At 38.2% G+C, this 17536-nt stretch overlaps 1 protein-coding gene across 1 annotated transcript in view; it reads left to right on the top strand.

The window, feature by feature from the left end:
- TAF1B (TATA box binding protein (TBP)-associated factor, RNA polymerase I, B, 63kDa) overlaps nt 1–17536 on the top strand; it is a gene marked incomplete at its 5' end in the record, with an annotated part of 37921 nt that overhangs the window by 14586 nt on the left and 5799 nt on the right. Inside the window, 5 exons of the mRNA XM_009073362.1 lie at nt 11210–11357; nt 13456–13633; nt 13863–13909; nt 16727–16817; nt 17271–17341. Of these exons, the coding sequence (XP_009071610.1) occupies nt 11210–11357; nt 13456–13633; nt 13863–13909; nt 16727–16817; nt 17271–17341 (535 nt within the window). The remainder of the gene's footprint in view (nt 1–11209; nt 11358–13455; nt 13634–13862; nt 13910–16726; nt 16818–17270; nt 17342–17536) is intronic.

Genomic DNA, 17536 nt, shown 5'->3' with positions numbered 1-17536 from the left:
ACTGGTGTCATTCCTTGATTTGTACCCTAAATTAGATGTGATGTGGCTGAGTGCTTTTATACAGCACATGATACTTCATTCTTTGTGATTGTTTTATATCAAAGATGCTATTTATGGTACTATAATTTCATCAACTTAAAAGCAGAAGGATTAACATTGGCTTCATTACAGAGTTTGAGTATGTGAATAGAAGTTTATAAACTTGACAGTATTTCTTAAGTGGTAGTGTTTCTTTAGTTGTGGGTGTGGATTTAGTCTCCTAATTATAGTACTCTTCTAGGAGGGACAGATGAAGTGAATCACTGTTCTAGGGCTTTATGTTTTTTGTCCCACTGTCTAAGGAGGAGCGAAATTCTCTGTATACTTTTGTATTCTGAATATTGTGTGAGGTCACTGTACTGAAACTGTTATTGTGGAAGTGATTTATACCATCTGTTGACTGCTTCAGTGTTGCTAATTTGATAGATGACACCAATGCATTCTCTAAGCTGACACTACTGTTTTGTAATATTGCTGATACATTAAATCGTGTTCTAGTCTGGAGATTTTTTTTACGTAAGATGGTCTGCTGGCCATTTTTGATGAGTGAACCTTGTAGAAAAAAGTAAAATGCATATCACTGATAAAAGTAAAGATTACTTACAGTGGCAGTAGGAATTGATAATTCTAAGAATGATAATTTTAAGCAAAATAATACCTTCATGTTGCTTAGCCTTCATAAATCTATGCAGTCTTGTTTTCTTCACTTTTCTTCTCTCTTTTTCTTAATAAAACTCTTAATTCTGTGTTATGAGCAGTTTGGAACAAGTCAAACCTTCCCCATTTTGCATCTACTGAGATATATATAATCTTGGAGCTTCATAGTTATGGGAATAGAGATGGAGCAGTACAGTTTGAAATTTCTCAAACTTTCTTCCAGCCCAACAGTTGACTTAAATATCTTTATTTGGAAAAACCAGTATTAAGTTAAGAAAAATTGATTTGTAGAGTTCTCTGAAAGCTGGTGCTGTCAATGCTATGATGTTCACACACCAGCCTTAGTTTAAATATGTGTGGTCTTAATTACACAGGTCTCTGTAATCCCTTCATGATGCTGTTTTCAAACATGCAGTTGTTATAGACCAGCTGCATTGGAATAATTTTCTAATAACTCCTGACATCTAATAACAGAATGGAGTTCAAAACAATTTTATGTTAATGCATAAATCTATCATGCACCTGTATCTTAAATACTGTGTGGAATTTTGATTGGGTGTTTTCCTCTCCTTACCTTCCCTTTTCTCAAAGCTGCAGAAGAACCAACAGGTACAAAGAGTCACAACAAGATCATCGAACATAGGGGCAGTTTTCCTACAAGAAGCAATTAAAATTACCTGCTTGTCTTTCAACCTAAAGAGGCGACTTAAGAGGAAGATGTGGTAATGGTTTGTATGACATATTTAGGAGGCAGGTCAATGTCTCTTCCAATATAAGGACTGGGAGGTGCCAGAAAAGGTTGCTGGTCTGCAGCTTCAGAATCAAACAGCAGGAGATGTGGCTTCATACATTTTGTGGGTAACTGGTGAAACTCCTTGTGTTAGAGGATGTTCTGAGTGTTAAGAGACAGATGCTGACTGTACAAATGCCATGAAGGAAGAGGGGTCTGGAGCAACAAAATGCAGAGATCTCACTGCTGGCTCAGCCACAAGTGGTGTGAAGCTGGACAGACGTTTGGTAGTGTCGTGACTTGTGTAGTTCATAAATTCCTCCCTGCACATTTCGCTTGCTCACTGCTGGATGCAAGGCTAAAGAGATCTTTTAGGACTAATGTGGTACAGCCATGTTTTTATTTGTTCTGGAATTTCAGTTAGGGTTTCAGTTTGTCATTTTTGTGTTCTGGGGAGACTTTTTTAAAGATCATAAAAGTTCATTCTTCATTAACTAGTTATCTCACAACAACTCCATTTTAAGTCATAGTTCAGGCCTCTAATTTAGGTGAACTAAATATGGTCTGATAAAGTTTCAAATTTAGAGATCTGGGGATATTTCTTATCCAACTTGAAAAAAGTTGAGGAATGATTAAATGGTAAGAATATGCAAAATCGTTGCATGAAAGAGGTGGCAAAGAATTCTAAACAACAAAGACTACACATTTTTCTTAAAACTGCTTTTTGAAAAAAAGACTTTTCATGCTTGTATTTTTCAAGTGATCTTTTGGTTTGTTTTGGTGGAGAAACTAAAGGAATTACTTGTTTAATAACTCACAGTGTAGAACTCCTTATTGTTGAGTAGTAGTGATGATCCCAATGCCAGGAGGAAGAAGGAACACTTGCAAGAAGCCTAGAAATGTGGCAAGAGGAGAAACATGAAAAGCCATGTAAGAGTAAATAAATTCTAGGTCATGGGGGAGCCATCCTGGGCTGACAGAGATAGCACCTTAAGGGTTTTTGCACTTTACCCTTAATATTCCTAAACAGTCTTCAGTTCTGTGCAGTTCTCTTCGGGCCCTAAAAGTAAACACAGGTCTTGGGTTTATGAATAGATTAAGTTAATACTATCTTCTTGTTTCTTTTAATAGTGATTAAGGTTTCAAAGTTAAGCATATGAAATTTAGGAATTACTGAAGTGAATATGCTTTTAGCTGAGACTGTGTAAGTGCACCAGGGTGTAGTCATTAATAATTTCATCTCAGATCATTTCTAAACCAAGATAGCATCTCAGTTCAGCATGTGGAAAGCACTGAGCTGCTCTGTGTGTCTTTTCCTTTTCTTCATTTCATATGGGAGTTTAAGCCTGCACTAGTGCACCCCACCTGAAGCCAACTCAGTAGCAGAATATTTGGTTCTTTCTCACCCTTCGATGCTGGTCATTCCCTCTCATCACGTGCAGGTGCCTTCGGCTGCCCAGTGGCTGCTCCATCCGGGCTGGGCTCTCAGGGCTGGTGTTTTGCTCCTCTGTCACAAGGTGGAAAACTGGGACAAAGACACCTGCCTGAGGCAATAGGGTGGGTTTGTGGCACTGTCATGAGGAAACCTGAAGGCTTTCTAAATGCTGTAAAGTGGTCCCCGTATTTAATATTCTTTTCACACTGGCTGTTCGAAAGGATTTTGTATCCAAAAGGGCCAAAGCCCCTGTCTGCAAGTCATCGTGCAGCTCAGAGGAAACTGCTGTCATTTGGGTTGTCTAACACTCTAGGGTTTTGTGGATTGCATGTTTATGTTTTAATCTGAGTCTGATTCAAGTGGAGTAATTCCTGACTAAATGTATTAATGAACTCATGAATGCAGGTCAAAATGTTTGGTGTTTCCTCTGAGAGTGTTTGGACTGGAATGACAACGGCTTTCTGCTTCCCTGGAAAGTGCATCCACCACTTTTAGACACATTTCTCTGTTTGCTGAGGTCCTTTTCTCAAAACATTCCAGGTCTCATGTGTAAGAGCCTGTTTTCCTGACTAAAATTTGAATGAGCCTAATTGCTGTATGATTTTTTTTATTTATTACTTTCCAGTGGTAACTATTTAAAGAATTCAAATTAAGACAGAAACCAGTCATTCTTGTTTATTTAAAAAGAAAAATCTTCTAAGAGGATAAAATTCTATCTATACAAATTCTGCTAATCAGCTATGCTGCTTTTACTTTCCAAAACAAGCCAGTGATTCCTGCTTTGGTCTGCTGGTGTTTTGAGGTGCCTTGTAATCTTTAGCTTTGCTGCAGGTGAGTGTCTTTCTCCCTGTGGGACTTTTTTATCTGCCTAACTGTATTTTTTGGTGCATTTTAACAGGTGCATACAGTACTTGTTCAGGATAGAAGGTAGTGCAGAATGAAAAGAAACAAGGGTGAGGCTTTTATTTGAAAGAAAAAAAAAGCTAAGGAGGAAGTTCACTGCTGAAAGGGTTATTGTAATCAAGTTTATCATGGGAGCTTGCTGTTGTGTAACAGAAACTCTAGCTTGTCCATACCTGTCTTTAGCATTACTTAATGAAGAAAGAAAACAAACCTACCAAAATATTTATGAAATTCAATAAAATTTGTTCCCAAACTCCTAGATTTCAGTATGCTGTAACAGTCCAGCTGCTTATTGGATTGCTCTATCTGTTTGTAGAAAGACTAAATTTTTGAGAAAAGCGCTCTTTGCCAGAGTTAGCTTGTGAGCACAAACAGGCTAATGCTCAACCACATGTCTCTAGTGGTTTAATAATATTGAAACTCATTTATTCAAAAACCACTTTAACCAGGAATCATGTAATGAAAATTATGTCTTGCTCTGAAAGTAGCTGGGCAGCCAACGAAAATATATTTTTTCTAGTAAAGGAGTACATCTGTACTGGATGTTCAGTTACCTTTTTCGTCTTGAATGTGGGTTGCTGCCTCATCCACATGCCATCTTGAATACTTCAGTAAAAACTGACTGTGTCAATGTAATACAGTCTAATATCCCAGCACACCTAACATTTTTTTATCTCTCAAAAATGCAAACTCATTTTTTATTGAGTCTAGTTGACGTGGTGGTGTTAGGTCATAAGCTGGACTTGATGATCTCAGAGGCATTTTCCAACCTAATGGATTCTGTGATTTTCTAAAACTAATCTTTTTGCTATACAAAGGTCTTTCTCACTTCCTCTACAACAACAGTCAGAAGTACTTTGGGATTTTGAGAAGTAGTAGTTGTTGCAGCTGAAACAGTTATTAAAGGAAAGAACAAGAGAGAGGCTGCCAGTGTGATTTCTGTGATTTTCAAAGGGTATCTTGACTTCTTTTTTCTTCCCTTCTGACCATTTGTTACCAGAGAGATAACTTGGGCAACCTGTTCGCCTGTCTTCAAGGTGGACAAATTGACTTCCTTTTCCTATTTTAACTTTTCATTCATTCTTCCTCTTTGATGGCAGCTTTGTAAAGCAGCAACTTGGTGTGCTTGGTCTCTCTGTGTCTTTTTAGTGGTAGAAATCTCACGAGATACATAGTCCTTAGCAGTTATCTAAATGGAGTTGTAGCAGTTTCACTCTCTTTGTTCTTCTTGTCATTTGGTTCCCTTTTAATAATTCCAGGCACACCCTCTTGCTCTTACATCAGCATCTGTATGTGATTCATGGATATCAGGGTTTGGAGAAATCTGTCCGCTCATTTAGTCCACATAAAAATTACTGTGCTGAGTCAGACTTGAGGCTCATGGAGTCTGTTCTCCTGTTTCAGATGGTGTCCTAGGAACAGGACACTGTGGTTCTCCCCAGTACACTTTCAGGCTTGCCAGCCAGTGACAAGTCTGGGATGTTTCTGTACTGCAGTGGTAATAGTGTAAGCAATGTCATAGAGTCATGACAGGTTTGGGTTGGAAGGAACCTTTAAAGATTCCCTTTAAACATTGCATATGTCTTTACTGTTTACCTAGTGCTCTGGCAAAAATGTCTTTTCTGAAGAGACTACACTGAATCTAGGCATCAAAGCTAAATACGCTAGTTTCTTTCAGCTGGGTTAGATGACAAAAAAAGTTTGAGTGTTTCTTATTTATGACTAATTTATTACTAAATATCTCATTTTGCAGTGACTATCTTTTTTTGTAGTTTGTTATTTTTGTAGTTTCAAATGTGTATTCATAATAATGCACAGCGTTGAAGCACATTAAAGTGGTGTGTGATGGCTGCTCTGGGTGGGATGTTGATGGTCCCTGAGGGCGAGATAGAGGTTAGGCAAGGGAGAAGAACAATGTTGTTTAAAAAATAGACATCAGCAAGACTAATTGGTGTGTGTTTATATGAGAGGTAGCCAGATCAGTAGTACTGTAAGAATACACCAAAAAACATGAAAAAAAGAATTTTTAGTAATCTAGGAGTTCAGGCTTTGCTGACCACATTAACAATCTCTATGTGATGATTGATTGGTTCACAAGGTCATTCAGTTTTAAGTAGTAGTTTGGGTGTAAATGTCACAGTTGATACAGTTATTGTCTTTCCTGTCAATTCTTTTGTGTGAGCTGCCTGCGCTGTGGTTGGTGTTGTCCCACGTTGGGCTTGTGCTGCAGATGACCAGATATATCTGAACCAGTTGAGCAGCAGAAGCAAGGCAAGGTGAACTAGGAGCCAGAGAACTTGTCTGCTGTGCTCTTTGTTGGTACCTAGGTTTACCTTATGTAAATGTAAAGCTAACTTGGGTTCCTGGGAATGCGTGTTTCAATGCAGGCTGAACATTAGGGCAGCCATTTGCTTTATTATTTTTATGATAAGCATTTTTTTATTTTATGGGCATGCCTTGCTGTGCACAAGGTTTGAACCAAAATTCTGAACTGTTTTGCAAAAACCCCTTCTGCAATCCTCACAACTTGATGTTTGCCAAACCTTCAAGTGGCTTAGTCCATTTCCTGGTAAGTTCAGCACACTCTTGTTCAAACTTGATCAAGGTTGAATTTGTCACCCTAAAAATGATGAAGCCTTGCTGAGTTTTGGATAATTCTAAGCATATCCAGCTTTAAATGTCAGAAGGTTCCCAGAGATCTATAAAATGCTGATAATGAAAATAAATCGGTCAGACTTTATTAGATTCCAGTATTAAATGGTCATTAAACAGATTACTTGGGGAAAATGTCCACTGTGCAACATGAGCAGCATGGGTGAAGGCAGAGCTTTAGAGAATGGGCAAGCATGGGTAAAAGCATTCCCAGGACGGAAACTCAGAGGTAGAAGGATGATGAGAAAGGGAATTGTGCTGCAAAACTAGTACTGAACAGGAAAGAAGCACGGAGGGGAAAAATATAAAAGGGAGTATTTAAAACAACCGTATAATTAATTTTTTTCAGAAAGGATAGAACATTATAACAATTAACTGAGTTGTGAATATTGCGCTAGGATATCATCCTGATAAAAGAGAAGGAAATGGCCTATACAGTCATCTAAGAAAAGAGTAGTCAGACAACATTTAAAACAAGAAACTATGGAGCCTGCAAATTATTCTAGAAAGCCAGGCGGTGCATACTGTCTTCTACTTGTTGATCAGCAGCATTCTGATATTGTCCAAACAAGTAGGAGAGGCTGCAATCTTGGCTTACCCAAAACAATTACCTGTTACTGTGATCTGATTATCATGCTAATAGTTTGGCTCATCTGCTCCTGAAAACCAGCTTGTTCTTTTCTAATACAGGTGAAAAATGCCATGTAACTCTGAGAGATAAAGACAACCAATTTAAATAGTCTGACGAATATTTATCATCATAAAAATCTTGTTCTAGATACTGCTTCACTGACTCAGCGATGTGTATTTTGTTCTTCTCTGCTCAGCTGCAGTTGGGGTGCAGGGGGAAGTGCTCTCAAGTAATACTAATCTTCTATACTGCTTTCTGGAGAAGCCCAGTAGCTATCTTATTTGTCACACGTGGGAATAAGATAGAAAGATTTAGAAGACAACGCTGTTAAGAAAAGTTCTCAGTAACCTCTGTACCCCATCTAGACAAGTTACAGACTCTGTCAGCATTGTTGATCAGACCTGAAGAAATCCCAGCTTGCGAAACACCTGAAAAGACTAACAGGTGGCATAACTCTAAAAGGGTTTTCTGTCAGTCTTCCTGAAATTATTAGGTGCCCTCAAGGGTTGGTAACTTGAGTTTTATATGTGGTTTTTATAGTGTTTCCCAGGTTCTCGAAACAAGGTGAAAGCTCCGTAACTCCACGTGCTGATGGACAGGGGAGTTGCCTTAATATTAAGCACAGAAATACAACTTGAATTTTTTAATTTATGATTGGATAAGTGAAAGTTATACTTGGAGAGCGTGTGGCATATGATCTAACACTGTCCTCCATTGTCCAAGTACTCCTCCCTTGGGCTTTAATCATGGGGTGCTGGAGGCAGAGTTTTTTTTTACCAAAAGAGGGAGGCCCCAGCTCTGGATCTTGCTTTCCTAGTGGATTTGCTGGTTGACTTTCAGTGCAACTTGTTTTATCAGGTTCTTTTGTTTTGGCAGAGATACATAGCTAGGTAGAAGGTGATAGCTTTTATTAATTTGGAGGCTGCTTGTTTGCTATATCTCACTTTTCCTTAATATTGTCCCAACATTTACTGTGTTGGTTGTGTGGAATTTGAGGGATCTTTTTCAACCTTCCCAGCATGTTTGACACTTTGCAGAATAAAAGATTTGCTGTATGAACTCACAGCTCTTCCAGAATCAGAGTATGAACAGGGTATGCAGCAACAAAACAGTCAGTGCTCGGTTACTGAAGTAACCCTACAGTCTTCTCAGTCCTCAACCTTTCAGCCTTCAGCCCTTTGCTGTGATGTATCCGGTGGAGGTGTGATCTTGTGATCCAGCTTGTGCTTCGAGCTTACAGTTCTGGAGAGGACTCTCTGCTCCTGGCAGAGTAGTGTTGGGTTCAGCCTGCGTCCTCATGACTCAGTGCTGAGTTGTGGCAACAGGAGTGCTGCAGTCAATGTTCTTGAGCTTAGGAGGCTAAGCCCTGGGAAGTAACAATTGATTTGGTTGGTCTTTATGGTCTGTTAGGATGCCCTTCGTAGATCTGCACCCCCAAAATGTTTTTAGATCTCTTATGAACACACATTAATAAAGAACAATTTTTGTATGTTAATGCTGTTTTTAAAATAAGCCAAGTAGTAGCTCTCAGTCTTAATTTTTACTTGTAGTTTTTATATTACAAGAGTAAGTGCTGGGCATAGGGAGGAAGGTATGACTCACTTGTACTAGGATAGGAAAGTTGTCTGCTTGCCCTGGTACCGTGAGAGAAGCTCAGGTACAAGGTGATGGAAGTGTCTACCTTGAGTCCTCCAATTAAGAGCTATATTCCTTCTAGTACCTTGGTGTTAAATTAGACTGTTCAGATAACTCCACTGGTGATAGTTTAATGTTTGAGAGTGGGAATGCTTTGAATGACTGAATTCCCAGTGTCTTTATTTTCATCTCTGGTATATTATTAAAGAGCTACTAATTCAACTGCTTTTCATTAAAGGGAACAGCATATTTCCTTTATATCTAATTAGGAACAGTATATATGTAATGTTCTCATTTGAATCATCTAGGATTTCAATTTTTCCCCCAATATGGTCAAGAGACATTACATATGATTCAGGTTTTGTTCCAAGGTTGTTTTGGTATTCAGTTTAGCACTGCTTTGTAAGAGGAATGGAAAGCACTGTGAGCCTGGTCTTCTGCAGGAGTCCGGTAATGCGTGTTTTTCTTGTTCCTCAAGATAGTCCTGGAGCAGTCTGAGCCAATTTTTAACACTGTTTAGAAAATATAATGAACATGATACAACTTCCTAACTGTTACAAAAAGTTACATGTGTAATAGTGACAGCAGAATTATTCATTTGCTTGAGCATGTGCTCACACAGTTAAGCAAGTCTGAACTGCAGTTTGAGGGGAGATCATTTCAGAAAAGAAAATTAGATGTAGGTAATGACTCAAAACAAAATTTGAGCATTGGCTACCCAGCTTATATTAAAATAGATGGAACCAAATGATTGAACAAAACCACATTATTTCAGCCTTGTTGTAAACACAGTTGCTCTGTTTGTAATGTGATCTATAGAAAAAACAGAAGCCTGAATTAGCTCTTGTTCAGGATGGTTTTGAAGCTGCACACAAAGTGTAAACCCCTGCTAAGTTTTTATTTAAGGAAAGTTCCTTATGAGCAGCTTGACTTGATAAAATGTGAGTACATGATAAAGTGCTCTGCTGAATTAGAACCACCAACTAAAGGAGAAAAAACATTGCTTTTTATATGTTTAAAATGGTAAAGTAGGCTGAATATCTGAAATTATTGCTTTAAGAGGTAAATTCAGGTAATCATTTAAAACACAGAGAATTGAGAATGTTTAACGAAACAGTTCAGGTATTAAGAAATGAGGGTCAAACCTTACAGTCCATACTTACGCAAACTTCAGGTCCTGCTGAGTTCATTATGAATAAACATGTCAAAATCTGTCTGTAAGTTATAGTCTCCTTTAGCAGGAAAACCTCAGCAGAACTTGGGAGAATTATTTTCAGATTTATTTTAACTAATAAATATGCAAATATGTTTTGTTTTTTTTTTAAATTAAATTACATCAACAATTCCATGGAAGTATTCTAGAGAATGTGAGCCTGCTGCTGAATGGGAATGTGGTCACAAAGACCAAGGAGAAGGCTAAAGTGATGAATGGTTTTTTGACCTCAGTTTTTGAGGAGCAGGTTAGGGCATATGTGAACAAACTCAAGGTATGAAGGTTCATGGGCCGTGATAGGGGATGCTGCCACAAGTGCTGAGGCAGCTTTCTGCTGTCAGCACAAGGTCACTGTCAATAATTTTTGAAAAGTTGTGCTGACTGCATAGGTCCTCAAGGGAGGCAGGTGATCCTTCCTCTCTACTCAGCACTAGTGAGACACATTTGGAGTACTGGGTCCAGTTCTGGGCTACCCAGTACAAAGAGGACATGAATGCAGTGGGATGAGTCTAGTAAAGGTCCATGAAGATGATGGAATGGAGCATCTGACAAATGAGGGGAGGCTGAGAGAGCTGTGACTGTTCATTCTGGAGCTGGAGAATACTCAGGGTGGACATGATGTGATACCTGTAGGAGGGTGCAAAGGAGGAAAACCAGATCTTCTTAATGGTATCCAGTGACAGGACCAGAGGAAATGGGCACAAACTGAAATACAAGAAATTCCATTTAAACATAACAAAAAACAAAATGTTTTTTCCTTGGTACAGTGGGGTTGGTGAAACACTGCAGCAGATTTCCCACAGACCTGGTGAAGCTGCCATCTATGGAGGCATTCAAAATCCAACTGGACATGTTCCTGGGCAGCCTGCTCTAGGTGACCCAAGCAGGGGCTTGGACCTGGTGGTCTCAAGCAGTCCCTGCCAACCTCCACCATCTGTGGTTCTCTGATCTCTTAGCTCTTTAGACAGCTCACCCTCAATTGCACCTCTATTGCTGGGGTTTTTCTTTCAATTTTGGGGCATCTGAAGACATACTGACCACTTCACAAAAAAGGTAGTGGGTTGATTGCAGGTGTGAAGCAACTTTTTGTTCATTCCTTGTATATTTAATGGGATTTAAAACTAGCATGTTTCTCTTTGCAGTACTGCAGTCTGGCTCCATTCTTGCATGTGTGTTTAGTCAGAGTACTAAGAGAATCTGTATAAATAGTCCTGTGTTATATAATACAGAATTTAACATCAATAACTAATTTCAGATCATTAACAAATATTGTAATAGAGTGAACGTGTAACACCCTCCTACTCTGTCTTTCAGTCGTGGCCTGTATATGAAGAAGTATACAACAAAATGCTTGAGCTTGCAGTGTTTTTAGACCTCCCTCGTTTTCCAGATATTACAGACAGCTGCTTTCTTCATCCAGACATGTTGTGTATGAAGTACTTGATGGAAGCTAATTTACCTGGTAAATATTTAGCCTAGCCTGAACTAATAAAATTTTTCCGTGGTTTATTAAACTCTAGCAAAAAAGGGTTGAATTGCTACTTTAAAAGTACCTGCTCTTTTCCTTCTGATTTATTCCCATTTGAGCTTGAGCTGAATGATATTTCTTCTACAGAAAGCACCTTCATCAAACATTTAGAGTATGTATTATAGGCCCATATAAGCAGGGGCACTCTGGTGTTGACTCTCTAAGGTTGTGGAGTGGATACTTCATTTCAAATCTTTCAGTATCCATGTGAACTAAGAGACACTATTTGAATTCACGTGATTTATTAACTTAAGCTAAATGATTCAGGAGCTGGGACCTGATTGCTTAGCTCTGGAATTCTTACATATAATAATGACTGTCTAATCTCTAACATATATTTTGTGTATCATATAATATTGCATCTTGGCATTCATTTTCATATTGACTGATTCTGTGTGACAAATCAGCTGCTGTCTCATTTGATTTGTGACTCAGTTCTGAAATCGTATATTGATTAAATACTGACTCTTTGTCTTGCCTGAAATTAAGTCTTGAATATTGAATTGCCGAAAGAAAGACAGATACGTCCTAGTATGTGAATTGTCTGTTGGGTTACCACATGTTCTATCAAATACCACTGGCACTGAAGATGAGTTGCACAGACAAATGACCTGTAAAGTTGGCTTTTTTCCCTCAAAGCATTCCAGCAATTAATAGTAGGGGAGGGAACTATTGTCCTATTTTGTGATTAGTTAGGTTGAGTAAAGGTGTTTGGTTTTTCTGTTTACTCACAGTTGAATGAAATGAAGATAGACAACAGATTTAGGGCTAAAATTCCAGAGTAGAAATTCTGGGTTTGTAGTTTTACGCCAGTGTTGTGATTCTGTAGAGGATCCCCTAATTTTGCAGATTGTGAAGTATTAATTGAATCAAAGAACAGGCTAGAAATTTGTCATTTTCAGATTTATTACAGAGACATACAAAGCTAAGGACTCTTTGAAAATAGCTGTAGAAGATTATCCTTTTTCCTTGCAACTAAGTGTTTCATTATGTGGAAGCATTTCGTACAAACTGAAAAAAGATTGCTGCTGCTGTCTGACAACTCCTAGAAAAAATAAACAATGAATTGGCAACATTTCTTAGGACACTTAAATACTAATGAAAAGACCATTTTAAGTATCTGATATAAAAGCAAATATATATTTATAAGAAAATTTAGTTTCCAGGTTTTGTTTAACTTTTACTGTTATGTATGAGAGAGTCAAAATCGAGATCCTACTGAACTCTTTGTAAGCAGCAAGAGAGTATAAAGTATAGCTGGATTAAGGTTGTACTTAGTCATACATTGCTAACCTTTGTGGAATCTGACAGTGATGTAATCAACTCCTGTATTTCTTGCTGAGCAGGAAAGGTGAGAAATTTGGGGGATTTGTATCTGTGAAAAATAAGCAGAGTAATAAGAGACTGTATAGATATAGTGCTGCTTGTGGAGCTGTAGTTGTATCTTTTGGCAGAGCCTGCGTTAGCGGGAGATTGGGCTGCACAAGGTAAAGCCAGGTGTGACCTCGCCAGGTTTGTCAGCAGCAAGCACTGCCCACCACGACTAAACTGCTCTTCATAGCCAGCTCACTTCTTTCAAACTAGCCCCTGCTCCTCCTCTGTGCAGTGCTGAATCCACCCTGCCATATGTGTTTAGTCAAAACACAGGAAAAAAATTTGTGACAAGTTTTTGGCTTTGGGGTTTTTTTCTGAAACTATTTATGTGGATTTGTGATGGGCTTTCCCATAGGAATGTTCAGGATGATCTAATGACTTCATTCATGTAACATCAAAACACTGTTATGTATGCGATCTCTTTTCTCCATGTGAATATATAGTACCTTACAAGTGTTTTCTTTGTGAGCACAGTGAAGGTTGCCTGGTAATTTTAAAAATACCCCAAAATACTCCTCAGCCTGAAAAAAAAATGGCTATCTAATGGTCCTAGAAGACCTAAGCGTTGTTTTCCTCAAATGATCAACATATTTGCACTGTAAAGTATTTATAGCTTGTCATAACATGCTCTTTTTATATTTTTATTTATATTAATCAGATGAATTGCATACTTGGACGTGTCGAGTGGTGAAAAAGGTTGGGATTGGGAACGTGGATTTCCTGACTCTTGTGCCTGGAAATAAGTCAACAAGAAAAGTGAAGTATGATGTTCTCGCTGCAGCAGTTATTGTAGTTGTGCTCAAACTACTGTTTTTATTAGATGATCGCTATGAATGGTAAGTGTACAGGCAAATCTATACCAAAACTCGGATTTCAGGTAGTGCAAACGATTGTCTCAGATTGCTCTTTCTTTAGTAATATTAAATTTTTAAAAACCATTGGTTTGAAACTGAAACTTGGAATAAAATTAGGGTGTCTTTTTTGTCAGTTGTCCTTGAACTTCATATGAAAAGTGCAGTATTTGGATCTACAAAACAGCCTGATTTTTTTTTAATATTTTTTCAGGTTACTTTCAGACTTTGCTGAAGAAAGAAATAAAAATAACAAAGAAGGTACATAAATATTCTGGTCTTAGTCTTATGGTTTTGTAAATGAAACAGCTGTGTAATTAGGCTTAGAAAGACTTCTCTTATTGATCATAAAATGTGTTTTTGTCACTTATCCTCTTAGGGCAAGTCTTTACTCAGAGAAAAGAGTCCTGTTCACATGAAATGGCCTCGGTGTACATGCTTAATTCTTACTGTACTGGGTAGGGGAGTTCGGTGCACATTTTGCTAGGTGCCCCTGCTTCTGCTTGTGCATGTTTGCCTCTTGTTTTAGACTTTTATGCTTGCTAGGTGGAGATGAATGGATACGCAGAGAAGAGGGAATGCACTTTGATCATAAATAGCAGATACCTACTAGGGGCATCAAACCACGTTTATGATAAAATCCGAACTTGTTTAGTCTTGTTAAATAAAATGTCTTAGTGTGTAACATATTTCAGATGTAATCTAGTTTCTTAGTCCAAATAATCCTGAGAGAGTGTGGAAAAGCTAGCAGCAATTAAGATAGAGGAGATAATGGTGTGAACATGGTTCTTTGAGGGCAGAAAGACCAAATCAAAGATTAGAAATCTTCAGGAAGATGTGCCATGGCCCAATCCAGATCACAGTTGAAGATAAGATCCAAGATGTGTTACAGTGGCTTATCTATTAAGCCTTCCATCCAATTTTGGGTCCATTTTGACCCTTCTGTTACTATTTAAAATTTAAGCCAGTAACAAAACTGGTGCTGGCTCTGCATGAGCACAATTACTGCTGTAACTAGAGACAGTCATCGCTGTTAACTAAATCTGCTGATTTTCAAGTGGATACACAAAGTTATTGTAGATTTTTTTTCTTTATTTCCCTTGAAAACTTGAAGTACATAATAGTGACAAGAGTGGGAGTTGTGCAACTGCTTTACAAGCTGAGGCTCACAGCCATCAATGTCTTAATGGGGTTTCTCCCTTATTAACAAGTCTCATTGCCCTTGGGAATTAACAGATCATTCTTTGCCCATTTTTTTACTTTTAAATCTGCTGGTGCAAAATGATCCGTATGGTCTGTTATGTTTTCCCTATCCTTAAAATGTTGGGGTAATGGTGAGCAGCTGTGCAGAGGAGCTGATGTGAGAGTTTCTGTTAGAGCACTGATTGGTGCCAAAGTTCAAAACTGCCTCTGGCATTTTCCCAAAGTTAGCGTGCTGAAGTGAATAATGGGTAATACTGAGTTTTAAAGATTCAATTTATGTTGACTCCATTCTCAATGTAACTATTCTTTCTCTAGTCCTTTTTTGATTTTAATTAAAAATATTTCAGCTCCTACAGTTCTTCAAGAGACACTGGAAGCAGTACAATAGATAGCTATAGTTCCTTAGTGTGTGTGTTCTGTGAACTGCACATATACACAATATGGTTCATGTTCAAATCAAACATGTGGTTGAGAGATGTCTGTGTGTGTGTGTGTGTGTGTGTGCATCGCAGAACTGTGTATTTTCCAGTCAGCTCATCTATACGAATGGGTTGCACTCGATGATCTTTGGGATCTTTTCCAACCCGATTGATTCTATGATTCTCTGAACATCACACTAGCAGTGCTGGCCAGGAAAATGGTTATTACAGTGTAGCATTATGCTTCTGACAATGGTTTTGCTTGTGACAGGTGCTTAATAATTCATATTAAGTTTAAGACAAATTTCTACCACCCCCAAACTGCCCTCCCAGCAGTTTAGGAGTATTTACTTAAACCTCTTGGTTTAAGGAGTTGATAAAAGAAGTTGTATCCACACCTTTGAATTTTAAGAACTACCGAGGGGTCTTTCTTCCCTTCATTTGTCTGTTGCTTTTTGAGCCCATCTATATTTCTAGCACCTAGGCATCCTGTGGCAGGATAACACAAATAGCAAAAATGCAGAGAACACAAAGCATATGCAAGTTTGCTTGTAAGAACTGTATGTTCACCTTCAGAACAGTTTGGACAGCTGTCTGGCAAAGCTCAGCGTGATGCAAGCATCGCACGCGGTGCAGCTGGGGTGATGGGGAAATGCAAAGCCTGGTTAATGCACAATGCAGATAATCCACCCACAGGGAAGAAGAGTTGATTCTAATTTAAGTAGATAAATCTACACTGTATTTCTATTTGGAATTCTTATCCTTACTGTACCCAGTTGGTCTGCTTCAGTCTTGTGCCTCTTTGTAGCATCAGTGATAAAGGTGCTGCTGGACTTCCATGTGCTTCCATGTTTTTTCATGTGCTGGTAGATATTTGTTCATATATCAATGAGTGAAGTTCCTGTGCTCAAAAACATGGGAGGTTGAAACAAAGCGAAGACCATTGTCTAGCTTATCTTTCCAACTCTGTAAGGTTTCATGGGTAGTGGAACTGACAGTTGGGAGCTGAAGACACTGTTTGAAATTTTACATCTGAGCTTCTTTATGTTTTATTTGTTTAAACATAAGCTTGATGTGTAGTTTCATTAATCCCTTGAATTCAGCTTTCAAGCAGGTGAAGACCACTTCACATGGTGGAGAGCTAGTTCATTTAGTAGAGAGCAGGTAGTTTCTAGGCTTAACTTTCCAGAAAAGAGGGAAAAGGTTTTAATTGTGCTAAATCTATGAAATCTAAGCTAAGGGCCTTCTTTGAACTTCTTATGACATGGTGTTCTTTCACTACATTTCTCCTTCTTACAGAACTGTTAGATCAAGCATGTTTTCTTTAAGTTCATGGCATTCAGGATAGGTGTGTATACAGGTGGAAGAGGCAGGGTCTAACTGTGTGGAGACCACTTCTGTGTGCTACACATTTCTTTCATTTCTTCCCAGCTTAGAATGTGTATCTTTTATTCAGGTGGTCCATATTTCGAGTTCAAGAAGTGGTACAAGGTGATAAAACAGTCCTTGGATGTCAAGCAAAAGAAAATGGATGAAGAAAGAGCCAAGTAAGAGGTTATTAAATACTTTTTTTGGTTTTATAGGTAGACAGTTTTATGTGAAATCCTAACCCCCACAGAAATTGGAAAGGTTAGAAATTTACTCCACATGTCCATCCACCAGACTTGAGTGAATAGAACGATTAAATACCTGTCTTAATTTTCTGTTTACACTCCTATTGTTTATCCAGCTTATTAACTAAATGCTCACTTTCTGTGACAAATAGCCCATACAGCTGAACAAAAACTGATTACAATACATCTAGGCTTACATGCCTTGGTTTGCCTGCTCTGAAAAAGACTTCTTAGATGTGTGGGGGGAGCAGTGACCTGTAATAGTATTCACTATTAGATAATTTTTATTTTAATTTAATAACTCTAGCACTATTAATAAGAAATCATTATTACTTGTTTGCTCCAGCTTTTTTTCTTTCCATCAAGTCATATGTCTCTTCCTGGTAGGTGTCTGTGGAGATGTGACAAGCCACTGTTTTATTCAGTCAAGAATAAATCTAAAGTGTTAAAGAAAAGACGTGAGTAAACTTTGCTTCTTCCCAGCAATGCAGAAATCTGCTCCAGCTTTTTCCCATCATAGAAAATCTGCAGCCCTGACTGATAACATTTACATCTTAAAATACTTTCTCTTCTCCCTTTCATCTCTGGGTACAATTAATGTAATACTATTTTACAGCCCGTGGCTGGAATTTTTTAAACATGCATAGCTGAAA

The sequence above is a fragment of the Acanthisitta chloris genome, unplaced genomic scaffold, assembly GCF_000695815.1.
Source record: "Acanthisitta chloris isolate BGI_N310 unplaced genomic scaffold, ASM69581v1 scaffold1424, whole genome shotgun sequence".
Lineage (NCBI taxonomy): Eukaryota > Metazoa > Chordata > Aves > Passeriformes > Acanthisittidae > Acanthisitta > Acanthisitta chloris.
The sequence above is the reverse complement of the archived record's forward strand: the minus strand, read 5'-3'. Positions and strand labels throughout refer to the sequence as shown.